General features: G+C 53.0%; 1 protein-coding gene across 1 annotated transcript in view; it reads left to right on the top strand.

Moving 5' to 3' along the window:
• JAG1 (jagged canonical Notch ligand 1) overlaps positions 1-22,349 on the top strand; it is a 34,798-nt gene extending 12,449 nt beyond the window's left edge. The window contains exons 4-26 of the mRNA XM_068987827.1: positions 1,997-2,251; positions 3,855-3,915; positions 7,611-7,741; positions 7,922-8,041; positions 8,959-9,072; positions 10,089-10,202; positions 10,789-10,902; positions 11,315-11,361; positions 11,701-11,874; positions 12,385-12,535; positions 13,326-13,490; positions 13,965-14,078; positions 14,547-14,660; positions 14,742-14,855; positions 14,992-15,108; positions 15,574-15,601; positions 16,036-16,121; positions 17,480-17,593; positions 18,240-18,349; positions 18,436-18,669; positions 18,877-19,008; positions 19,408-19,558; positions 20,238-22,349. Coding sequence (XP_068843928.1) covers positions 1,997-2,251; positions 3,855-3,915; positions 7,611-7,741; positions 7,922-8,041; positions 8,959-9,072; positions 10,089-10,202; positions 10,789-10,902; positions 11,315-11,361; positions 11,701-11,874; positions 12,385-12,535; positions 13,326-13,490; positions 13,965-14,078; positions 14,547-14,660; positions 14,742-14,855; positions 14,992-15,108; positions 15,574-15,601; positions 16,036-16,121; positions 17,480-17,593; positions 18,240-18,349; positions 18,436-18,669; positions 18,877-19,008; positions 19,408-19,558; positions 20,238-20,695 — 3,218 coding nt within the window. The 3' untranslated portion in view covers positions 20,696-22,349. The remainder of the gene's footprint in view (positions 1-1,996; positions 2,252-3,854; positions 3,916-7,610; positions 7,742-7,921; positions 8,042-8,958; positions 9,073-10,088; positions 10,203-10,788; positions 10,903-11,314; positions 11,362-11,700; positions 11,875-12,384; positions 12,536-13,325; positions 13,491-13,964; positions 14,079-14,546; positions 14,661-14,741; positions 14,856-14,991; positions 15,109-15,573; positions 15,602-16,035; positions 16,122-17,479; positions 17,594-18,239; positions 18,350-18,435; positions 18,670-18,876; positions 19,009-19,407; positions 19,559-20,237) is intronic.
• Positions 22,350-24,798: the final 2,449 nt, after the last annotated feature.

Below are 24,798 nucleotides of genomic sequence, written 5' to 3'. Positions count from 1 at the left end.
GTGCCCCGAGCTGATAGGAAGAGTGATTCAGGTGGCAGGAGCTTAGAAGAAGCAGTCAGCAGACATGCTCTCTCTAAGCTGGATCCAGGGAGTGTGTCACAGACACACTAGGCTCCCTCTCAGCCCTTAGGGAGAATCTGTCATGCAGGTGTGAGGGCAGCTGTACAGCCCTGTCCGCCCCATTGAGGATTCCGACGTGATGCCCCACAACATCTCCTGGAAACAGAAAGCATACCAGAGCACTGACTGATGCCACGGCAGCCCGTGCCTTTCGGATTACCCTGGACTCCCGTCTGAACTGTTTGTTGTTACCTGCCTGAGTGGAGGGGAGGCCTTGGAGTCAGGGCCAGTGTGTTTAAATAATTCCTTTATTAAGATCTCATCGTCACATGGTAATAGCTCACTCCACTTTTTAATTGAACCAGCAGAGTAAACACACAGTTAACAGAGGGACATTTTTGTCATTCTTTGGCCCATGTTTATTTGCAAAACTCAGGTTAGGAAAGCGTTCTCTGCAAGTGCTTCATGCGTGCTGGGGTGTAGGTCTGCAGGTATGCGGGCTTGTCCAAGGCTTGTCCTGCCCAAAGGTAAGCGCCCAGAGGGTGCGGACTAGGCGCTGTTTGAGGTGGAGGGTGGCTGAGGCCACCCAGGAGGCCCGTGTCCTGGTCACCTGTGGCGTTTGCCCAGCCTTGCAAATGAGCACAGGCCATGGGCCTAGAAAAACAGGGGTGTGGGTGGGTAAGAATCACAAAGATACTGCATGCAGGCTCTAACGGTCGCTCCAAGGCGGCCTTGGATTTGACAAGGTGTCCAGGGTTGGTGCTAGCAGGTTTAAGAAAATAAACACAGGACCAGGCTGGGTGCTGACTTGGGGCCTGGCTTCCTTCTCGCAGCCCTGCCCCGAGCTCTGGACACCTGTGTTTGGAGCTGTTTTTGTATTTGTCTCTTACCCAACTAGATGATGAGTGACCTCAGGGCAGGGACCACTGCCTCTTTCTGGGGCTGTTTCGGCCCCGGGTGAGTCTAGGCACTCTTTAAGGAACTTGACTTGGTTGGAAAAAACCCTCAGTCCATCTGTCTGTAAACTGGGGTGAATGATTTTCCCATCTGTCCTCTGGGCAAAGGTGAAAGTTCAAATACATCAAGTTCGTGGTATTGCTGTTTAAACACCAGCTTAAAAGGCAACAAAGTTTTCAACTTAAAAAAACACCCAGAATTACTCTTTGGTTTCCAGTGGAGAGTTTGGGAGTAGACACAGCTTTTCTAAAGCAAAATACACAACTCTCAAACCAGAAAAGAAAGGTTGTTAACCTTGACCTGGGATGAGGAAATTTCTTGGAGAGTAGCCTTCCGTAAGAGAGGGGCCTCTTTCTATTACATATAAAGAGCTTTTGCAAACCAGTATTACCAACAGCAATAGAAGATTTGGTGAAGGAGAGAAACAGGCTTGCAGTTCAGGGGAACAGATACACTTGGTTTTGTCAAAAGGGTCCTCACCATCACTTAAATACCCGTTAAGTGAGGAGGTCCAGTAACGCACAGTGTTGGGAAAGTTTCCTCTGCTGGTGGGAGAGCAGAAGGACAGGGCTTCGTTTCTGGTGGTTGGAGTTTTCTGGGTGGAAGTGGGTTGTTTATGTGTGTGTCTTTGACCTAGTACTTCTGTTTCTGGGATATTTCTTTCTTTTAGAACCACATGCAGCCATATATGTTCAAGGCTGTTCCTTGTGGCCTTACTTATTAACAAAAGGCCAAAAACAACCTCAATGCACATGTCAGAAGCAAGGTAAATAATTTCACTTTATTGAAATACTGGAAGTAAGAAGGTAAATGTATGGTGGTTGCCTCTGGAGAGGGAGGTGAATGGCTCATTTTCTGCCCTTTTGTACTGTTTGAATCTTTTTACCAGGTGCATGTTATTAAAAATCATCAGAACGGTTGGGGGAGAAATCTCCGATGTGAAGGTCACTGTGATTAGTCCTCTTTTTTCCCTCTCTAGAACCTGACAGCCTCATTGAAAAGGCTTCCTACTCAGGCATGATCAACCCTGGCCGGCAGTGGCAGACGCTGAAGCAGAACACAGGGGTTGCCCACTTTGAGTATCAGATCCGAGTAACCTGTGATGACTATTACTACGGCTTCGGCTGCAATAAGTTCTGCCGACCCAGAGACGACTTCTTTGGACACTATGCCTGCGACCAGAATGGGAACAAAACGTGCATGGAAGGCTGGATGGGCCCAGAGTGCAACAAAGGTGTGTGAGTATGCTCGACGGCTGTCACCGTGAGGGCCACGGTCTCACCCGCCTCCAGTCAGCTGGCATCTCGGGCTGGGAGATGGGGGCTGTTTTCTAGGCCCCAAACACAAAGCTGCTGTCAGTACCCCCTCCCGCAGTGAGCCTTGCCCGCTAACCCCACACAGAGGCTCCATCTCTGGAGCACTGTCCTGGGCTAAACGGATGCCACCTGACGCCCAGACCCTCCGGCTCAGCCTGTGAATGGCTGACACGGGTGTGTGCGGGCCACACCCCCGCGGCCTTGATTCAGGGCTGCAGTCCGCACTCCAGAGCTGCTCCTGGGATTGGACCAAGGCCAGGCTCCGGCTCATTCCAGTTCCAGCTCAGCCTCTTCTCCTCTGCTTGCTGCCCTCAGCGCCTTCTCTCTGCCCGACCCTGCTTCTCAGGGTCCATGCTTAAGGCCCCTGACCTCACACAGATGCTGGTTGAGACGGGGTTACCCAGCCAGTGTCTGAGAGCCTGTGAGAAACGACACCCTGGGCTCAAGGTGGCCTCCCGGCAGCCTTCACTGGGCATCTCTGGGGGCATGGCCTTGGGGGAGAGAGTGAGCGGTGAAGTGAATGTACCCACAGTGGGATACACCTCCAGACGTCCCATCGACTGTCAGCCCAGACTGCTAGAATTCAGGGAGTTAGTACCAGTTCACAGATGTGCACAGAATTGTCTATGGGCTTCACCTTTACAAAGGTTCTCATTCAGAGCAAATTGGTGGGTAATTCTAGTTAACCATATAATAGGCTCTTATGAACATTAACGTACTTTGCTTGGTTCATATAATTTGGTAAATTCCTTTAAGATAAACTCAATTAAAAAAATGAATTTTTGAACTGTGGCTGAAGGGCAGGGCAAAGAAGAATTTGCTGGTCTCTCGGGCAAAATGCTTTCTTAAATAGAGACAGGAATTTGAAAAGGTAGCCTTTCTGGGATCCAAATGAAAGGACTGATAAACATATTTTAAATAGTTGGTGTCCTAGAAATCAGTAACAGTTACTTAAAACGATCTGCCCAGTGTTTTTTAATGTCTGTTCAAAAATTTTTGTCTGTAAAGGAAGCAGAATTGCTTTGTAGGAATACTTTGCAAAAAAAAGAAAAAGTACCACTAGATCCGGCTGGTGGATTAGCCTGCCAAGCAAGATCGGCCTGGTCGGCTTTGTGAGTCCCGTGGGGTTTCTGAGACCCAGGTGTTTGGTCGGAGGGTCCTAGGAAGGCTGGAGGATGGAGGAAGGAAGATGACCGGGGGAGGATTAGGCTTTCTGTTTGTTTCGGTGAGGGTGGGAGCAGGGCAGGTATCCTTCAGAGGCACCCCTTCCCCTACCCACTTGCCTGCTTTTTGTCCACAAATAGCGTCACGTTTGAGGATCTGCTCGCGTGGCCTTGAAGTTTAAAGCTGGATTCGTTCTTGGGGCACCTCCCATCTTCCTCTCCTTATAGTGTGCTTGAAATGCGATCTCTTAAAACAGTGGATTTTGTCGGTCGAGGCCATTCCCGTGACTGTGGCCGTGTGAGAGACTGGCAGTGCTGACGCATCCTTCTTTGTTTTCCTTTTTTATCTTTTTTACAGCTATTTGCCGACAGGGCTGTAGCCCCAAGCATGGGTCTTGCAAACTCCCAGGCGATTGCAGGTAAACAACTTGACTTTTTTTTACCCCTAATAATTATCCCTTTAATGCAAAAAGAGGACTGACTCTACTGTGAATATGCCTATCTTTCATTGGAGGACAAGAAAACTTGACCAAAAAAAAATTCAAATAAGCACATCCGAAGCTTATTAAATTATACCAGCTGTCCACTGGAATGTACATGCTTCTCTCTTGGGGGAAAAAAAAAACTTCTGGGCATAGTGAGTGACTTCATGTATTAACGGTTCTGTAAACTGATAACACGTTGTTATAATCTTCTCCTTCAAGTGCTAATGGACTGTCCAGGACTGGGTTGGTGCTGGGCCGCGGTGTTCGGTCTCCCGGCCCTCCCCCACTTTTCCCATCAGTAGGGAAAGTGGAGCATTCTTTAGAATGGGATTAGCACGAGCTCCTGGCCCCTTCGCAGGCGGGAGCCGGCCGGTGCTGAGAGGTTAATGGCTGGGCTGGAATCTTGTCAGTTGAGCCTGATGAATGTAGACTTTTGCTGCCGACCTTTGAAGTCTGTTCTTTTATGGCCCGGGACAATGCGAGGAGCCAAACCTAGTCCTGCCCGCCCCCCCCGCCCCCGCCACTTCCCGCTTGCAGCTTTTGGAACTTCTTGAAATGTGCATCGTGCCCATCTGGGAAAGACTTGTCTCAGGAAGTGCTGTGGGTGTCTGTGGCATTTTGACAGGAGCACCCGCTTTACTCCCCTCCCAAACCTGAAGGCTTAGCAGGTTTAACGTGACATTGCATGGGTCCTCCGGATCTGTTGTTTTCGCCCCCAAAGCCACTCCAGTTTGAGCCAAGGGCAGCTCAAGAACCCATAGTCTAGAGCAGTGCCTCTGAAACTGCGCTCCCTGGGGCTCTTGTGAGGTCTCGATTCTGAGGCGGTGGCGGGGGTCGGGTAGGGGAGGCGGGGAGGTGGCCATGAGTCTCAGCAGTTGCAGCAAGCCTCCAGTGATGCCGCTGTGGCTGGAGGGACAAACCTCTGTGCTCAGTGTCGTTCCTCTAATTAACCGGGTGTGTGTGGAAATGCAGGTTCCGGGGTACCACGCTGCACCCAGGTGATCCCACTTCCCCGGCTGGGCCCAGAGATCTGCATTTTGACCGGCCCACCTCAGCCACATGGTTTTGCTGCTCAGAAAGTCTAGAGGACCTCCGTGGTTGCCTGCACCTCGGGGTGCTCCCTGCTGCCTCTGCTCGCCACCGGGAGCGCTGAGCTCTGAGGCTTGAGGCTGAAGTGTAGAGCTCAGGGCCACTGAGGTCAAATGGAGGAGGCTGCTCTGAGATGTCTCTGTCCTTGCACTCCAGAGAGGTGGTTATGCTCCGGGAGGCCGAGGGGGTTTGGGGCGGACCCTACCAGTGGGGGCAGCTGGCGCCGTCAGGGGGAGCAGGCCCTGCTCTTGAAGGGTGCTCATGGGTTCAGAGCAGCCGAGCTCTCGGGCACCCGCCAGGCCTGCGTTGGACTCAGATGACTATCAGCCAGGGGCTGATTTCTGCTCCCGTCATCAGAATAAACACGCCGCTGCCGGGGAGGCCCTCCCAGCCAGAACAACAGGCTTTGTCTCCAGAGCTGAGCCCTTCCTCTCTCAAAGTCTCCCTCCCACTCCTGCCTGGACACGCAGGCCCTTACTGACTGAAGGTGTGACTTTCCCACACAGTATTTGCATAGCCTCCCACCCAGCTCCTTCCCTTTCCCTTGAAAGAAAAATGAAAACAGAACCTTCTCGAGGCCCGAGGAAGTTCTGGTCGGCCCTGCTGCTCACATAGCTGGATGGCCCGCGACCTGTAAGTGGCCCTCTGGATGGTGGCCGAGAAGGGTGTGTTTTTGCTCTGTTTCCTCCACATGAGAGAACCTGCCTGCCTCTCTTGCTCCCCAGGCGACCTGGGTTCCTTTTCCTGGACGCACGGTCTTGCTTCATTGCGAGCCTGCCAATAATATCAAACTTAATTGTGAATCATCCTGTGAGGAAAGTTGCTTCAATTTCTCATGAGAACCTTAATCATATACTATTAAACTGGGATAACTTTGTGGATGCCTGTTTTAGGGTCAGTATTTTTATTTGTTTTCTTTTGAAGTCATCCGTGGCCTCTTGTGGTTCTTTTTTTATGCTTGGGGATCCAGTCTCTCATTAATTAAGAGCTGAGGGCAGGTCCTCAGCTGTCTCTTCTTGCATTTTGTTAAGCAAATTGAAGAGGTGTAGCAAACCCTCATTTGGGAGGGAATAGGGGAAAGACAGTGACAAGAATGCTATTTCCAAATCAACTCCCTCTTAATATCTACCTTCTAGGCCTGAGCTCCCGCCAACTTGAGGGTCCACTTTTAAAGAAATTGCTACCAAAGCATTGGCTTTGTTCTTATTTTACTCCATTAAATAGTCATTTGTCATTTAGACTGAAATTTCATTTCAGATCAACCGGAATCCTGTGTCTGATTTTTAAACCACACATCCTGGCGGTTCTCTGTACTGGGGCGTGGATGGCTTGCTCTTAGAAGTTAGGAAGTGGTTAGTCAGAATTCTCAGGGGCTAAGTTGACTCGCGGCCATGGGTGATTAGCTATTAGCTGGATCCCTATAATTTTCCCATGACGAAGGTTTTTAGCTTGCCTTCAGTTCTCTGGAAGCAGAAAGCCTTTGCATCTTGGGGTGCTTGTTTTCCCAAGTTCAGCTGAGTGGGAAGGGGGAGACGGTTCTGACACGGCTTTCGTGGGCCCACCGTGGAGATGCTTGCCTGTCACTCTCCCTTGCTCACCCCCCCTTCACTCTGCCATGGGGGCCCCCTCCCCTCTGCTCCAACCTGTTTGCTGAAGCTGGATTTCTGAGAAGACACAGTTGCAGAGGGCTTGAAACCTGAGGGAAGAGTAGCTGAGCCCTGCCCCAGGTGAAGGTGTGTGCTTCTGGTTTTGTTTGAGGATCAAAGGCACTCTCTGGCCTCCAAAGAGTCTGATTAGTGATGCGCTTATTTACAAAGGAAATGCACCTCCATTCTCCAATACTGGATAAACTGAGCTGACTTGGTTTTTGCAAAGTGAGAAATAACTGCTATAGAATAAAGACCATGAGCAGCCATGATGATGGGTTATAGGTCACCCACAGAGCTGGCTCTGAGCACCGTCCGCTTTCCTCGCTGTCCCTGCAGACATGTGTCCAGAGATCCAACCCCATCTCTGAGAGGAAGGGTGCCCCCTCCCTCCTTGTCCCGTCTCAGGACGCCTCCTTGGGAGGCAGTTTCCTGCCACCCTTGACATCTTGATGCCTTGTTGTGTGCTGGGGTCATGACTTGCTCTGGGAGGGACTCCAGTGGAGCTGCGGTGTAAAACTCGCCACATTTGCAGGGCTTCTGCGTGGCTGCTGTCACTGGAGGGAGAGCCCTCTCCTCCGCCCCCAGGGCTTGATAGATTCCCCACCCTGGGCTCCTGTGGGAACCGAGACGAGAGAGGGGCTTTGTGCAGGAAGGCCCTGCACGGGCCTCTCCCTAGACAGCCCGCCTTTTGTCGGGAGTCACCTGGGCCTGGGAGGGGCCCTCGGTCCCACTGTGAAAATGTTGGTTTAGAGGGAACCCCTGGACGGACCTTGAGCGTCCACCAGGCGGTCACCAGAACTAGCGAGCCTGGGCTTTGCGTGCTTGTGTTTCCCGGCTGGGCTCTCCCCGCCAGCTCTGGAGGGTAAGGGCTGGCGTGCTGTGTGTCCCCAGGTGCCAGTATGGCTGGCAGGGCCTGTACTGCGACAAGTGCATCCCGCACCCCGGCTGCGTCCACGGCACGTGTAACGAGCCCTGGCAGTGCCTCTGCGAGACCAACTGGGGCGGCCAGCTCTGCGACAAAGGTGCGTCCACGCAGGGGCTGGGTTTCCACTTATTCCGAATCTGCTTGAACTTGCCTTTAACGCTGTGAGTTTGGGTTTATTTCTCTTGGTTTTAGTTTGTAAAGAGGAATGGGTCTTGGAACGCAGCAGATGGGCAGTCTCTCTGATCTTTGAGAGACTTCTTTGGGGTCTTTTTGGCAGATCTCAACTACTGCGGGACCCACCAGCCGTGTCTCAATGGGGGAACTTGTAGCAACACAGGGCCTGACAAATACCAGTGTTCCTGCCCCGAAGGGTACTCCGGGCCGAACTGTGAAATCGGTAAGTGGTCTAGGCACAAAGAGAGCCCCTTTTCTACTCTCTGTCTGCTCAACTCAAATACACTTAGAGACTTGGAAAAGGTGAAACTCTCCTCCGGTGTTAAGACCTGTGCTCCCAGCAGCTCTGTGGCTCTCTGAAACCTCCCTCCAGTTGCTCAAGTGTTTTGGGTGTGGCTGATTGCATTGGGGCAGCGTGTGCAGGGCAGTGACCCATCTCCCAGTCGGAAGCTGGGAGAAAGGTGACCAGAGCTTAGCGAGAAAGATGACTTCCTTTTTCCCCAGACACAGCGGGGTTGGGTCCCACGCTTGCTTTCATTTCTATTTTTTTAAGTATTTATTTATTTTAAATTGATGATTGGTTTACAACATTGGTTTGATTTGTTGATCATACATCAACATGAATTGATATGCTGTACATGGGCTTCCCTGGTGGCTCAGACAGTAAAGCGTCTGCCCGCAATGCGGGAGACCTGGGTTCGATCCCTGGGTCGGGAAGATCCCCTGGAGAAGGAAATGGCAACCCACTCCAGTATTCTTGCCTAGAAAAATCCCACAGATGGAGGAGCCTGGTGGGCTGCAGTCTGTGGGTTCGCAGAGTCGGACACAGCTGAGCGACTTCACTTTCACTTTTCTTTCACATATGTTAACACAGGTGTGCATATGTCCTCTGCCTCTTGAATCTCCCTCCCACCCATTTCCACCCCTCTAGGTTATTACAGAGCCCCAGCTTGATCTCTCTGAGTCATTCAGCAAATTCCTGTTGGCTATCTGTTTACACATGTTAGTGTATATGCATCATTTCTTGAACAAGCTCAAGCTGGTGGCCTGGGGGTGGGCTTTGGGTGGGGTTGGTGGGGGGCTCGTGTCCGGTAGCCTCTTGGTGGGCGTCCCATGCTGATGGCCCTCTGGTGTCCACAGCGGAGCATGCCTGCCTCTCTGATCCCTGCCACAACAGAGGAAGCTGCAAGGAGACCTCCCTGGGGTTCGAGTGTGAGTGTTCTCCGGGCTGGACTGGCCCCACGTGCTCCACGAGTAAGTCCGGGCTTTGACCCGTGTCCTTTCTCAGTGTGGGGATGTGTGTGTGGTGCGGGCCGCGGATCACGGTGTCGAGATGCAGACTATCGAGGCTCCGCGTCACCTCGGTGCCGGGTCTGTCTCCGTGGGAGGGGGCAGATGTGCTCCAAGGTCTGAGCTGAGCTTCCGGCCCTGCCCGGGGAAGGCCCCAGGCTCACCTGTCTGAGGCAGCCCCTTAAGTGAGCATGTGCAGCTCTGACGGCAAGAGGCTCCCCGGGAAAGCTGCTCCCTTTGCAGGTGCCTCCGGGAGCCCCGCCTCCTCTGGGTTAGATCCTGGGGGCAGTGCTTCTCCTCAAAGCCCTGCAGATGCCACCTGTGGGCGAGGTTGTCACTACTGAAGTTCATCATGGGGACAGACATTTTCCAAGAGGGACCAGGGCTACCGAGCTACAGATGTGTGGGTCCTGCCGTTTGCCTTGGAGGTGGGGAGTCTGTAGTCCTTAACAAGCCCCTGGATTCCTGGGGTGTCGCCAGGCCTGAGGCCCTCTGTCATCTACTCCTGAGAGCAGAAGGCGACACAGTTAAGGACACACCCCTCCAAGGGCCCTGGAGTCCAGTGCAGAAGTGGGAGGTTGGGCACCCCAGGCATGTTATCTTGGGAGAACTTTGTGAGCAGATAAGAATGTGATCTTTTTTACCAGTGAAGAAAGTTATTTATCCTTACCACTCCTTAGCTACCTCTGAGCTGCGATAAAACTTTTCTTTAGAAATAAAGGTGGGCAGAGATGCTGTCCCAAATTACCAAGGGCTGACGCCCAGGAATCCAGCTGGCTCTCCGCCTGCTTAGGTCGGGGATTAGATGAACTGGGCCAGTGGGGGATTTAAAGCTAAAATCGGGCCTTACCGTCATCGTGGCTGTCACTTCAGGTGCCTGGCTCTTAAGTGAAGGTCCCTCATGTGAGGGGTGGTAACCTACCTGATGGTCAAGTGGACTGAGATTACGTTGCCAACCCTCTCCTCTCTCTGTCGAACAGACATTGATGACTGTTCTCCAAATAACTGTTCCCACGGGGGCACCTGCCAGGACTTGGTTAACGGATTTAAGTGTGTGTGCCCGCCCCAGTGGACTGGCAAAACGTGCCAGTTAGGTAAGAGAACTCCCGCACCAGGGTTAGCGTGAGTCCTCCAAGCTGTTAGGGAAGATGCATGTGACCGGCGGTGCCAGTTCACGCGCCGTCCCTCCCAAGAAGTCATTTATTATCAAGGGTCGCGCCAGCGAGCCTGGGAGAAATCACTCGTATGCAAATAGCCTGGCTTTTGGAGGCCCTGTGGGAAAGTCGTGGGATTCCTCGAACCATGTCAATCGTCTGTCCGAGAAATGTTCAGCTGGGTTCCAAACGGGGATGATCTCATGAGGAATGAGCTGTCTGCATTCTTTCTGCCACTTTTAAATCCCAGCAACTAGGCTGCGCTGGGCTCTGCACAGAAGTGCCTGGTGCTTTGTGCCCTGTGGTTGGGGGCTGGCTGTTCACAGCAGCTGGGAAGTGATCAGTCGGCGTTCCTTATTGGATCATGGCTAGGAGGATTCAGATGTTCCAGATAGTATCTCTTATTTATCGAGCTTATTGAAATGTCTCACTTCAGACAACCTATTGGTGGCTTCTTTTGAGGGTGTGGGAGGGTTGGGGTTGGGGGTAGAACCCCATTTCTCACTATTCATCCTCTTTCTTTCAGATGCAAATGAATGCGAGGCCAAACCTTGTGTAAATGCCAGATCCTGCAAGAATCTGATTGCCAGCTACTACTGCGATTGCCTCCCAGGCTGGATGGGTCAAAACTGTGACATAAGTGAGTGATGTTCTCAGCAGTTTGACTTTCATGACGCCAGGGTGTTGACGCTGTTGGCCAGCTACCTATAGTTAGGCTCCAGGTTTAAGACTTGAGGAGTAGAAGGAAAACCTTATAGAGGGAATGTTTTTGGAGAGGGAGTGATCGGTGAAAACATACTTGTTATCAGGCTCATTAGCGGGTAAACCGGCCGTACACTGATAAGGTGGTTAAAACAATGATGTGAAGTTACAGTAGCTCAGTCTGGAAGAATTAGGGAGTGTTCCCACCCAGTAATAACCTTATCTCACGGGAAGCACACAGGAAATCTGATTGGAGGTTTTTAATCTGTCCTGAGAGGAGAAGGCTTTTCAATTAAGCCCAATTTCAATGTAAATTGCCCCTCTGACGTGATGGCTTGTTTATTTTTTAGATATTAATGACTGCGTTGGCCAGTGTCAGAATGATGCCTCCTGTCGGGTATGTAAACCTTTGCTTCAGTCAAAACCTTACTGATTGACAACAAGCCTAAAGATTGATGGGACCCCTGGAAAGCTCTGTCCCTGGGGGATTTTAAACTGCAGATGAAAAGTGAGGCTCTGGACGCTTCACCCGGGCTCATGTTACCCCAGCCTCCCTCCCGGGAATCATCTTGACGGCATGCACATAGAAATTCCTCTCTCACGTTTGGAGAGGCGTGGCCTCTCTTTCAGTGAATCAGCTGAACCAAAGCAGTCACGCTGAACCACCGAAGCCCTGTGTTTGTGCAGCACCTAGAAAAAGATGCGTGTGTTTCTCCCCCTCCTTCTCCTCCTCCAGGATTTGGTTAACGGTTATCGCTGTATCTGTCCACCTGGCTATGCAGGTGATCACTGTGAGACAGACATCGATGAGTGTGCCAGCAACCCCTGTCTCAACGGGGGTCACTGTCAGAACGAAATCAACAGATTCCAGTGTCTGTGTCCCACTGGTTTCTCTGGAAACCTCTGTCAGGTGAGCCAGGCTGGAGCGCGAATGGCCAGGTTTTCACAGATGTCTCCTCCTCTCCCTCCATCTTCCGACTGTCTGGAGTCTCCTCTTGACTAGGATCTCTGCGAGATAAGCCGTGAAAGGAGACTGATGAGTGATTGTCTTCCGGGTGTCTATTGATTTCTTTATTTTTCACTGGAGGATAATTGCTGTGCGATGTTGTGTCTGCCGTGCAACAGCGTGAATCAGCCATAAGGACACACGTGTCCTCTCCCTCGTGAACCTCCCTCCTGGCCCCCCACCAGCCTGTCAGTTTCTTTTTGTCAGTTTCATCCCAGACCCAGCGCTCTCCCACTCTGCCCTGCTTTTTCAAATGCTTACCTGGACAGTGTCTAGGACACAGCTATAAATACTGCTGCGTGTCCTCCTGACAGAAGCAGTTGAAAGGGTCACATTCTGGGGGCCGCTGCCCCAGAGGAGTCATAATCACGCCTTTGTTTTACTTTGTTCCCTGCCTGATCCCTGGTCCCACAGCTGGACATCGACTATTGTGAGCCCAATCCCTGCCAAAACGGTGCCCAGTGCTACAACCGTGCCAGTGACTATTTCTGCAAGTGTCCTGAGGACTATGAAGGCAAGAACTGCTCCCACCTTAAAGACCACTGCCGCACCACCCCCTGTGAAGGTAGCGCCCGCCCCGCTGAACGCTGGCTCCTCTGCGAAGCTCCTCCTCCTCTCTGGCCATTTGTCACTGCCCTGGGACACTCGAGGCGGGTGTAGATTGATAGCCCCTTTGGAGGGAAGCCAGAACACGTGGAAACAATCTACCCAGGCCGCCAGTGGAGGGGTCATGCCTGCAAGTAGCCTGGGGAGAGAAGGAAATTCATTTAGCATCCCATCCTGGGACGGGCTGGTCTGCAAGCAGAGACTTTCCCTGGGGCACCCACTTCAGCAGAGTCTTCTGCCTTGGTGGTCTCTGTACCAGCACATACCACAGCCTCAGGCCACGTGTGGTTCAGGGCATTTAGAGAGAGATCGGGGCAAGTAGAAACCCTGATTTACCTAACCTTAATTCACTTGGATGTAACTAGCGCCTGTGGCTGTGTGAGGTGGCTCAGCCCATAGGTTCTGTAAGTCCGTCCTGCAGCCGTGCGTGCCCCTGAGTGGAGGGGAAAGCTGTTCCTCCTCGTCAGTCAGCTTCCAGCAGAGCTGGCGGATGTAGCAGGAAGGGTGGATAGGGCCTGCATGCATGAGCTGCTCGGCTCCACAGGGAGAAAATGCCTCAAAAAAAAAAAAAAAAACTACTCTCCTCTGCGTGGAGTGTCGGCTTTGCCTGTCACAGCGTATGCAGCACATGGCCATCTTGGCCCCCGAGGTGCCTTGTGGCACTTGCCTCTGGGAGAGCAGGCGGCCTGGGTCCTGGGTTCGGGAACGCGGGTCCCTGGCGGGGCGCTGAGCCCGGGCCTGTCTTGCAGTGATTGACAGCTGCACCGTGGCTATGGCCTCCAATGACACGCCGGAAGGGGTGCGCTACATTTCCTCCAATGTCTGCGGCCCCCACGGGAAGTGCAAGAGTCAGTCGGGAGGCAAGTTCACCTGTGACTGTAACAAAGGCTTCACCGGAACGTACTGCCATGAAAGTAAGACCGCGTGGTGTCAGGGCCGGGGGCGAGCACCCACCCTGCCTGGCCTAGCCGTGGGGGTGGGGGTGGGGTCTGGATCCTTTTAGGCGAGACCAGCCCAGGGGTGCCGTCCAGGATCCAAGACCAAGGTGGTGCTTACCTGAGATCACTGATGCTCCTGGGGTCTCTAGCACATCTGTTTCAGAAGGTTCTGAAACCTTCATAGGTAGGGTGGTCCTCCTTCCCCAGCCGTTTCCTCCTGACTCTCACTGAGGAGCTTCGTGTGAGGACGTCCAATAGAATGGACAGGTTGCCCTTTGGAGGCCCCTGCTTCCCCAGCTGCCTGTCAGGTTCCAGGACGGTCCTGATGGAGTTCAGTGTGGTGGTGCCGGGTGGCTCTTCTCGGGAGGAGCTGGAAACACCTAGGAGAGTGCTGGTGGTGGCATCACTCATCCTGCATTCACCCGGGTTCTATGTCCCCTCCTTCCGCAGACATTAACGACTGTGAGAGCAACCCCTGTAGAAACGGCGGCACCTGCATCGATGGCGTCAACTCCTACGCGTGCATCTGCAGCGGCGGCTGGGAGGGCGCCCACTGCGAGACCAGTGCGTCGGGCTCCCTGGGGATGGCATCGCTGGGGGTGGGGGGCAGAGGCAGCCCAGCAGGCCTTTCCTTCTAGTGAGAATGTCTGGAAGCAAGGCCCCAGCAACTCCTGCCCTGGGACGGAAGAGCCTGTGTGCTGTTAGCATTCGGTGGTGCTCATGCCAGCCCGCGGGAGGGAGCTTCTGTGGAGATGCTTTGAGAATTAGCCCCTGGAATTAGCATGCTTGACATCCTGGCTTACAAAGAAAGGGGTCATCTTTTCCGCCCATCCTGAGTTTAACTTCCATGACTTGTCCCGGGCTCCTTTATTCCTGGGAACGGCTGCCCCTGCTTAAGTCCCGGCTTGGCTGTGCTGGTTTTTGAACTGGGAGTGGAAAATGGGATGAAGGTGGAGAGACGTGCCTCTTACACGTCGTGGGGCGCTGAGAGGCCTGGGAGTGTCTTCAGCTGGGTGTCTGCTCTCACTGCAGACATTAACGACTGCAGCCAGAACCCCTGCCACAACGGAGGCTCCTGTCGCGACTTGGTCAGTGACTTTTACTGCGACTGTAAAAACGGGTGGAAAGGCAAGACGTGCCACTCACGTAAGTGGGGGCCGGCGGGGACCCTGGCCTGTGTCGGGGGCAGGGAGGGCGGCCCGGGCTCACGCTGATCTCCGCATGCAGGTGACAGCCAGTGTGATGAGGCCACATGCAATAACGGTGGCACCTGCTATGATGAAGGGGACACTTTCAAGTGCATGTGCCCGGGAGGCTGGGAAGGCACGACCTGCAACATAGGTATGTTCCGCCCCCACGGGTGTGGTGTGCGCAGGGCATCCGAGTGCCTGGGACCGCCCTCCAGGGCCTGTGTTTTGTCCCTCGCGAGGTCTCTGGAGCCTCAGGGAGCGTGGTCTTGTCTGCTCTTGTTTCACAGCCCGGAACAGCAGTTGCCTGCCCAGCCCCTGCCACAATGGGGGCACCTGTGTGGTCAACGGCGAGTCCTTCACGTGTGTCTGCAAGGAAGGCTGGGAGGGGCCCATCTGCACGCAGAGTGAGTGTCCCCCCGACCCCGAGCTCTGCAAGGGCCCGTCCTGACCCCTGGGGCTGGCGATGGAAACCAGAAGCAGAGCTGTGTGATGGCTCCGTGCACATCACCTGGGCCTGTTCTAAGGCCTTGATGGGAGGCAGCCCTGCCCTGGTCATGAGAAAGTCACCCACAAGATAAGTAGACACAGATGGCGGCTTGCTTTCTGGCTCTGGTCTGACCAAGAGCCATTCTTACAGCCCCCTTCCTGGGGCCTCTTCCTGTGTACGAGTGTCCCATGGTGACTGCAGCAAAGTGTGATGTGGGCCTGGTTCCAATTGAGCAGGGGTCTTAAGCTCCTCCTGCTGGCGTTAATGACAGCCTTATCATTTGGGTATTGTGGAAATCAAATCACGGGTGCTTTCACTTAGGGCTAAGAAGGCTTCGCTGTTAAGTTTTTGAATTTTTTTTTCTTTTTTTTTTACTTTGCAGACACCAATGACTGCAGTCCTCATCCCTGGTAAGCATAGCGCCTTGTTATGCAGGCACTTGTTGGCTGTGACAGGTGTGGGCCTCTCCTGGGCCTCCTGTGTAAAATCCAGCTTCTGATTCAGGAGGGCTGGGGGTTGCTGCAGATTCCTTTCTGACAAGCTCCCAGGCAGTGCCCATCACTCCAGTCTGTGGGCCACATTTCAGTCAGATGGTATCTGCGTTTAGAGCAGTGATGCTCAGACTTGGCCGTACACAGGAATCACCGGGGAGGGTTTAGTGCCTGGGACGCAACTGGAGCTCCTGCAACCAGGAATTGTCAATTGGACACTCTGGGGGTGGGACCCAGGCACTAGTGCCTGTGGGCAGGGCTGAGAGCTGCCCATCATAACCAGCGTGGGGCCACCCTTGGCGGGGGGAGTGGCAGACAGGGCGGTGGTAACCAAGTGGCCTTTGTTTTCGTAGTTATAACAGTGGCACATGCGTGGATGGTGAGAACTGGTACCGCTGTGAATGCGCCCCCGGCTTCGCTGGGCCCGACTGCAGAATAAGTAAGGACCACCTCTGACTGGTATCTCCCCAACCCTTAGTCTAAGAGTTTTCCTCTCTAAAACAGTTATGGCCATGGTTCTAAGTAGCCTTGACAATTAGTCTCCTGCTTCCAGCTGGGAGTAAGATGCCCCTGGCTGGACTCTCCCTCCCACGTGCCTGCTGGACTTTCCCTGGGGCGCACAGCCCCCCTCGCTCCTGGGGAGAGAGCCTCAGCCACAGCATGTGATGGTTAATTTACTCTGAGGCTCTAAGAAAAGTGTGCTTCTCCTGTGGTAGCATGAAGCGATGGGCAAGGATGCATAGCCCCAGACCTCAGCCACAGGAAGGGCTGAGGCTGTGGTTTCCAAGGCTTGATCAGGCCCCACTGAAATGATTCAAACAAAATGAGGTCAGGAAATCCAGTTTTTTTAGGAAGTTTAAAGTTTATTCTGAGCCTTTTCCCTACTTTTTTACATGCCCTTTCTTTTGCCAAAAAAAAAAAAAAAGTGATAGATCAGTTATGCTTCTTTGTGTATGTTCTTATCCCTCAATAATTATTTAAACTTTTAAACTGGTCCTCCTTGAGGTCCTCAAGTCTGGATCTTCAAGAACTACTGGGTGGGGGAAAAAATAGTGAAAGTGAAGTCACTCAGTTGTGACCAACTCATTGTGACCCCATGGACTGTAGCCCACCAGGCCCCTCCATCCATGGGATTCTCCAGGCAGAAATACTGGAGTGGGTTGCCCTTGCCTTCTCCAGGGGGTCTTCCCGACCCAGGAATCAAACCCGCATTTCCAGCACTGCAGGCAGACTTTACCGTCTGAGCCACCAGGGGCTCCACTGGGTGGGGGCTTTGTGTCTATTTCATGTTTCTGAATCAAGGATTGGCAGATTATGGCCTGGGGGCCGAATCTGGCCCACTGCCTGTTTTTGTAAATAAAGTTTTATTGACCCACAGCCACACTCTTGTTTATGTCCTGTCAAGGGTTGTTTTCATGCTGCAAGAGTTGAGCAGTTGTAACAGAGACCACATGGCCTGCAAAGCCTCAGATATACTTGCTAGCTGACCCTTTATCAAGATCTTTGCTGGCCTCTGTTCTCTAAATTACACTATCAGAAAAGGAACATTTAATTAAAAATTGCTTTTTCCCCGAATGAGAAATTCTCAGCTGTTAGAAGTCAGGCTCGTGGTGACCCTTGGGAGGCCGTGACCGGAGACTTAGGCAGTACTGATGGTCATTTCTTCATTTGGGTGCTGGTCACATGCTGAAGATGCACTCAGCCTATACTTAGACCTACAGATCTTGTCTGTGTGTTTTATCAGAAAAGCATTGGTGCCTCCCATTGGAGCCTAAACTCGAACTCCATTTCTCCTAGACATCAACGAATGCCAGTCTTCACCTTGTGCTTTTGGGGCGACCTGTGTGGATGAGATCAATGGTTACCGCTGTATCTGCCCCCCAGGGCACAGTGGTGCCAAATGCCAGGAAGGTATGTGGGCCAGGTCCTGCTGCCGTGGGTCCCCTCGGCTGAGTGGGCATTGCAGCCACCTTTTCAACTGTTCATGTGTGGACGTTGTGCTCAGGGAGAGAATACAGAGGGGACGTCTGCTGGAGACACCCAGGACCGGGAAACCTGAAGGTCCTTTGAAAGCAGAGTCACTGTTAGTTTTAGCCAGCTTTTGTCACCATTATGCTCTGTAATAATCCTCCCCAACCTCTGTGCCTACAGCAGGCAGTTGTGATGTTAGTGGGTACACAGGGCAAGCAGAGTGATGGATGCCTCGCGCTGGGCACCCAGTTCTGTTCTGTGTGCCACCCCACCCTTTTTGGACCGGCGCTGTACCCAGGGCATGTCCTTTTCCTGGCAGACGGCAGGCTTGCAAGGAGCCAAGCTCACTCCCAGGAGGAGACTCCGCTCACTTCTGTCCCTGGACGCTGCACTGATCATAGCTGGTCGCGTGGCCAGGTGCAGGGCCCGCTGAGTGGGGGAAGAAGGCTTGCCCGCTGAGAGCAGCTGTGCTGTCACGGGGCAAAGGGCGACAGGCCTCAGCATCTCCCGCTGGGCAGGGAGTGAAGAGTCAGGAGGATGGTCCACAGAAAGGGCAGCTCCTGCCACTCACGGGTCCCCGCCTCAGTTTCAGGGAGGTCGTGCGTCACCATGGGGAGCGTGATACCCGACGGGGCCAGGTGGGACGCCGACTGCAATGCCTGCCAGTGCCTGGACGGGAGGGTCGCCTGCTCCAAGGTAGGCACGGCCTGGCCACCCTCATCCCGGGGCCGCGCGGACCGCTGCTGGGCTCCTCCTGAGCTGCGCTCTGTCTGTCCCTGCAGGTGTGGTGTGGCCCCCGCCCTTGCTCACTGCACAGAGGGCACAGTGAGTGCCCCAGTGGGCAGAGCTGCGTGCCCATCCTGGACACCCAGTGCTTCGTGCACCCCTGCACCGGGGTGGGTGAGTGCCGGTCCTCAAGCCTCCAGCCCGTGAAGACCAAGTGCGAATCTGACCCCTACTATCAGGACAACTGTGCCAACATCACGTTCACCTTCAACAAGGAGATGATGTCGCCGGTATGGAACACTTCTGGCTGGCTCTGGAGAGGTGGGGTGTGTCCGCTTGCCCTAAAGCAGAGACATCACGAGCTCGATCTCTTCCTTAGCCTGGATTCTTGTCCTTCACCAAAGCTCAGCTTGCACGCAGCCTCCCTTTCAAGTAAACAGCAGTCTTTTTTCGTTCCGCTCCCTTACACATGTGTGGATTTTAAAATATCATTCTAGGGTCTCACCACGGAGCATATTTGCAGTGAACTGCGGAATTTGAATATTTTGAAGAATGTTTCTGCCGAATATTCGCTTTACGTAGCTTGCGAGCCTTCCCCTTCTGCAAACAATGAAATGCATGTGGCCATTGTGAGTATGAGACCCTTTCACGCCTAGTCGTTTCATTGGAAGTAGCCCAGAGAGCTCACTTAGCTAGTATCCAGATGAGCAGATACATGGAAGGAGAGCTTGATGTACATGTGTATTAGGAGCTCAGTTGTATCCAACTCTTTGCAACCCCATGGACCATAGCGCACCAGGCTCCTCTGTCCATAGGATTCCCTAGGCAGGAATAATGGAGTGGTTGCCATTCCCTTCTCCAGGAGATCTTCCCAGCCCAGAAATCCCCAGCTGGCTCCTCCCCCACTGCAGACAGATTCTTTCTTGTCTGAGCCGCCGGGGAATGGCATACATGTATGGTCAAATAATTTTGAGTAAAAGTGACTGGTGGGCATCCCTGACCCCTGTGTCTGATGCTTCCTTTTCCAGTCTGCTGAAGACATCCGGGATGATGGAAACCCTATCAAGGAGATCACCGACAAAATCATAAATCTCGTCAGTAAACGTGATGGGAACAGCTCGCTGATTGCTGCCGTTTCGGAAGTCAGAGTTCAGAGGCGTCCTCTGAAGAGCAAAACAGGTAGGTGGTGGGGTCAGGGTCCCTTTCTGTGAGGACTGTCCTGTCCAGCTCATCCATAAGACCAGCACAACCTGCATCCAGGGAAACCCCAGGCGGGAAGTTAGCTGCTGATTCCCTGTTCAAGGATCCCCATTTTTAACTAGCAAGAAGACAGAGGCCAGCTGTCGTGACAGGATCCCACGGCTGTGGGCAGAGGTGGCCTGACTTGTCCCTTGCCTGCGGGCTGCCTCTGGCTGCAGGCACCGCCCGTGCAGAGTGTTGCCGTACCCTGAGTAGCATCTTCGTGGAGCCTGCTTGTGCTCCGGGGTTGGGGAACAGTCCATCCTAAGCGCGGCTTTGATGAATGGCTCAGTGGCCCTGCAGGGCAGCCGGAGTGCCCCGGGGATCCCTGGAGCATCACTGTGCTATAGCTGGCACGGGACCCCCGGGGGCGTTGGAGCCATGCGTCCCAGGGCCCTCTTTCTGATGATTCTGAGAACCACTCATCTCATGAGCTGTCTCAGTAGCCAGACGCCCCTCCCCACACGGAAGTGTGCACCCGTATGGGCTGCCGTTTTCCCCGGTCTCTCGGGGAGGCCGGCAGGGTCTCTGAGGACGCCGGGAGGGACGATGTGGGTGGGGAAGGGGCTGGGGCCGCGGTGTGGTTCACCGGGCTCCCCGCCGCCGCCCTGCCGTGCAGATTTTCTGGTGCCGCTGCTGAGCTCTGTGCTGACCGTGGCCTGGGTCTGCTGCCTGGTGACCGCCTTCTACTGGTGCGTGCGCAAGCGCCGGAAGCCGGGCAGCCACGCGCGTGCCGCTTCCGAGGATAACACCACCAACAACGTGCGTGAGCAGCTGAACCAGATTAAGAACCCCATCGAGAAGCACGGGGCCAACACGGTCCCCGTCAAGGACTACGAGAGCAAGAACTCCAAAATGTCCAAAATAAGGACACACAACTCGGAGGTGGAGGAGGACGACATGGACAAACACCAGCAGAAGGCGCGCTTCGCCAAGCAGGCCACGTACACGCTGGTCGACCGAGAGGAGAAGCCCCCCCATGGCACGCCGGCCAAACACCCCAACTGGACAAACAAACAGGACAACAGAGACCTGGAGAGCGCGCAGAGCCTGAACCGCATGGAGTACATCGTATAGCAGACCGGCGGGCGCCGTCCGAGGGCTCCCGGGGCTCCCGCTCCTGCGGCTGCCCTGTCTGTTGTGTTCCGGCCCCACGCTGTCCTGGATGTAGAGTCCCGTGCTAATTTAAGTTCTGACAAGCTGGCTTACACTGGCAATGGTAGTTTCTGTGGTTGGCTGGGTGGCACTGCACCGCGCAGCTATGCAAACACCGGGCCCCCCGCCCCCGCCTGCCCGCACCTCCGGATCAGGCTCCCAGGAGTACGCCCAGCTTCCATTTCTGCCAGATGTCCGGATGGTGATGCAGTCTTAGGATCATAGTTTTTATTTATATTTATTGACTCTTGAGTTGTTTTTGTATATTGGTTTTATGATGACGTCCAAGTAGTTCTGTATTTGAAAAGTGCCTTTGCAGCTCAGAACCACAGCAACTATCACAAATGAGTTTATTATTTATTTTTTTTATTGTATTTTGTTGTTGTTGGGGGAGGGGGGGCTTTGATGTCAGCAGTTGCTGGTAAAATGAAGAATTTAAAGAGGAAAAATGTGTCAAAAGTAGAATTTTGTATAGTTATGTAAATAATTCTTTTTTTATTAATCACTGTGTATATTTGATTTATTAACTTAATAATCAAGAGCCTTAAGACATCATTCCTTTTTATTTATATGTATGTGTTTAGAATTGAAGGTTTTTGATAGCGTAAGCGTATGGCTTTATTTTTTTGAACCTATTTTCTTATTACGTGTTGCCTATAAGCCAAAATTAAGGTGTTTGAAAATAGTTTAAGACAATAGGGTGGCCTTTTGTGCCTGGAATACTGGTGGAATTTTTTTTTTTTTTCTTACGACGTCAGATATTTAAAACCCCGACTGAGAGGCAGTTTGAGAATTAGTCTAGAACAGGTGTTTTTTTTTTTTTTTTTTAAGACTTGAAGAGAGACAGGCAGATGATCTGCTGCCTAGCAGTTTAAGGGAACAAGGTGAGCTATGACTAAACATAGCCAAAACGTGAGTGGTTGAAGATCAGTAAACATATCAAATTAATTGTGTGAAGTTGGAAGCACACCAATCTTATTTTGTAAATTCTGATTTCACCATTCGTTATGTAAGGCTGATTTGATTTTTTTATCTACTGCATTTAGGGAGTATTCTAATAAGCTAGTTGAATACTTGAACCGTAAAATGTCCAGTAAGATCACTGTTTAGATTTGCCATAGAGTCCACTGCCTGCCTTAAGTGAGGAAATCAAAATGCTATGATGAAGTTTAAGTTCAAAAAGGCTTATTCAAAACTGATTTTGTTAGTTCACCATTGAGACCGTGAAGATCCTTTGTATTGTCCTCTTAGTGTTATACGAACATAAACATGCATCTTTGTGTTGTTCCTGGCAATACATTTTGAAAAGTCATATTTATTAAATTTTTTGTACGAAAACATGGACCAGTGTGGCCTCTTCTGAGCTTACGTAGTTTTGCCCAGCTGTGCCTCTGCCGCTGGCCTGGGTCTGTCTGGTGACCGGGATGCGAGAAGCAGGCTGTACTCCTCGGGGACCCAGAGCAGGAATGGCAAGCCTTTTCAGCCATCACCTTCATCTTAAGTTCTTGAAACCCCTCCCAGAGAGGCTGCTGTGAAGCTGGAGCTGTGAGAGCCCCATCTTCGGGGTCTTGATGCCCTTGTTAATCGACAGCGAGTGTGAATACTGCTTGAATAAACACCACTGGATTAATGGCCTGCAGTGTGGATGTGAATTGTTTTGAGCAACTTTGGGGCGATGCCCACCTCAGTCAGAGGGTTTTAAATAGCTTGGAATCGGTGCTGAGGGATTAGGAGGGAGGCAGGATGCTTTCTCTTCCTCTCTGGCTACTTGGATGAATAGGACTGTCCTGGCGTCACTGCGGACCATACCCTCGAGGCTTCTGTGCATGCTCCTGCCTCTAGGCTGGCCTCCAGGAGGGGGTGATGCCAGGCCCTGGGGGTGAGGGCCCGTCTCACTGCTCATCACCTTGCTCCCGGTGGTGAGCCGGCACCAGCCTCCCTCTCAGTCAGCCCTGGGAGTTGGCACTGGGCTGTCCCGCCGGTGACGGGCAGGAGAGCCATGGGCAACAGGCGTGCCCACGTGGTGTCGGGGTGTGTGGGGGGGCTTTGCTTCTGGCACCTCTGCATGGAGGGTGAGCCGCCAGTGACAGGCTTGTGGACAGCTTCCAGCAGCTTCAGGGAGCTGCCAGGAGCGCCCTGCTCTACGCAGGAAGCCCCAGCTTGCCCTCCTCCCAGCCGTGGCTCTTCGGTTGTGCACCCCATCCAGTCTTCGTGGTGCACGTCCAACTGGCGCACCAGGCTAAGTGGAGGAAAAGCCATGCGGATGTTGATCTTGCTTCATTCTTGGGACCCTTCCCTTTCTACCAGGTTAGGAGCTATGTCCCAGCGGGTGTCGTGGTTAAGAACGGATGGCAGTTTGGGGCATCCTGTTCCTTGTGCATGGTCGGGGGCGGGGACGGAATTCTGGCTCACCGGGGAGGCGGCACCAAGGACAAGCGCCGAGACGAGCCTGGTCCCTGACGGCTCCTCGTCCCCGCGTGGCTCTCTGTGGGGTGGGGTGGTCCCCGTGACGGCTCCTCGTCCCGGCGTGGCTCTCTGCGGGGTGGGGTGGTCCCCCTGACGGCTCCCCATCCTGGTGTGGCTCTCTGTGGGGTGGAGTGGTCCCCGTGATGGCTCCCTGTCCCCGCGTGGCTCTCTGTGGGGTGGGGTGGTCCCCGTGACAGCTCCCCATCCTGGTGTGGCTCTCTGTGGGGTGGAGTGGTCCCCGTGATGGCTCCCTGTCCCCGCGTGGCTCTCTGTGGGGTGGGGTGGTCCCCGTGACAGCTCCCCATCCTGGTGTGGCTCTCTGTGGGGTGGAGTGGTCCCCGTGATGGCTCCCTGTCCCCGCGTGGCTCTCTGTGGGGTGGAGTGGTCCCCGTGACGGCTCCCTGTCCCCGCGTGGCTGTCTGCGGGGTGGGGTCAGAGGGAGGAGCAGACCGACCAGCAGGACCAAATCTGAATCCCAACACGACCTTGCTCTGGTGGTTTGTAAACTTGGATTCTGCAGGACCCCCAAAGTCCCTGGGTAGTTGCCAGATGCTTGTGTGCCAAGAAAAAAGTTTGATGACCTCTGCAATCCTTTGTTCTAAGAGACGAGTGATCTTGAGATTGTTATTTCAAGGAGCCATCTACGCAGGACATGCTGGGTGGTGGAAAGGAGGAGACAGGCTCATCTGGACACAGTTCGAAGCCAGGACCTTGGTTGTTAAGGGTGGTTGTCACCTTTCTTCAGATAGCAGGCATCCTGCACTGGAGTCCTGGTTGTCCTAGAGGCAGGAAAGTGCAAGAGAAGAGCCCCAGAACCTTCCCCCACCCCCCTGCTCCCGGAAAGCTCTGTGCCTCCTATAATCAGGCCCTGGAAGATGAAGAATTTTCCAATCAGAAACGTGATAAACTAGAATTCCAACATTAGTACATATATACCATGAAACTCCAGGAAAACAGCAGCTCACAGCTGGTTGCTTTAGGATGGGAAACTGTCCTAGGATTCTAGATGTATATATACAGTGTAGACTTAGAACAGAAAAGGGCGTATATAGCTTGACTAAAAGTCAGGTGAGACTGGATGATGAGCAGAGACGCAGAACTTGCAAAGGTGTTTCTCTTAAATGCAGAATCCCAGGCCTAGCCCCTGACTTGCAAGCCGGGCCTGGGAACCTATAGTTTTCAAGAAGCTGTCCCCTCCTCCCCTCAACCTCTCCAGCTTAGGTATGGCAGACTTTGAAAACAGCTTCACCAAAGTATTCAAGCTCTTCTGTTAATTACAAGGTTTTTCCTCCTTGTTAAACTGAATTAAGCAGTCTGGAAGCCAGTTTGTTGCTCAATTGCCACCTGACATCATTTTTAAGTAAATCAATTACACTACCCCTTGAGCAAGTTGTGGTGTAAGCGCTTCATTTTATTGGCTGATCTGAGGGGTCAGTGAGTCAAAGTTAACTTATTTGGTAATCTTTCTTAGGTGGCAAAGAGCCCAAGGAATAAGCCTGTGGGTTTGCCACATTTCCGAACAGCATACACCTGTCGACCCTAAAGTGAGCGAGTGTATG

Source organism: Capricornis sumatraensis, chromosome 15 (assembly GCF_032405125.1).
Source record: "Capricornis sumatraensis isolate serow.1 chromosome 15, serow.2, whole genome shotgun sequence".
In the NCBI taxonomy this organism is placed as follows: domain Eukaryota; kingdom Metazoa; phylum Chordata; class Mammalia; order Artiodactyla; family Bovidae; genus Capricornis; species Capricornis sumatraensis.
This window is presented reverse-complemented; position numbering and strand designations above follow the sequence as displayed.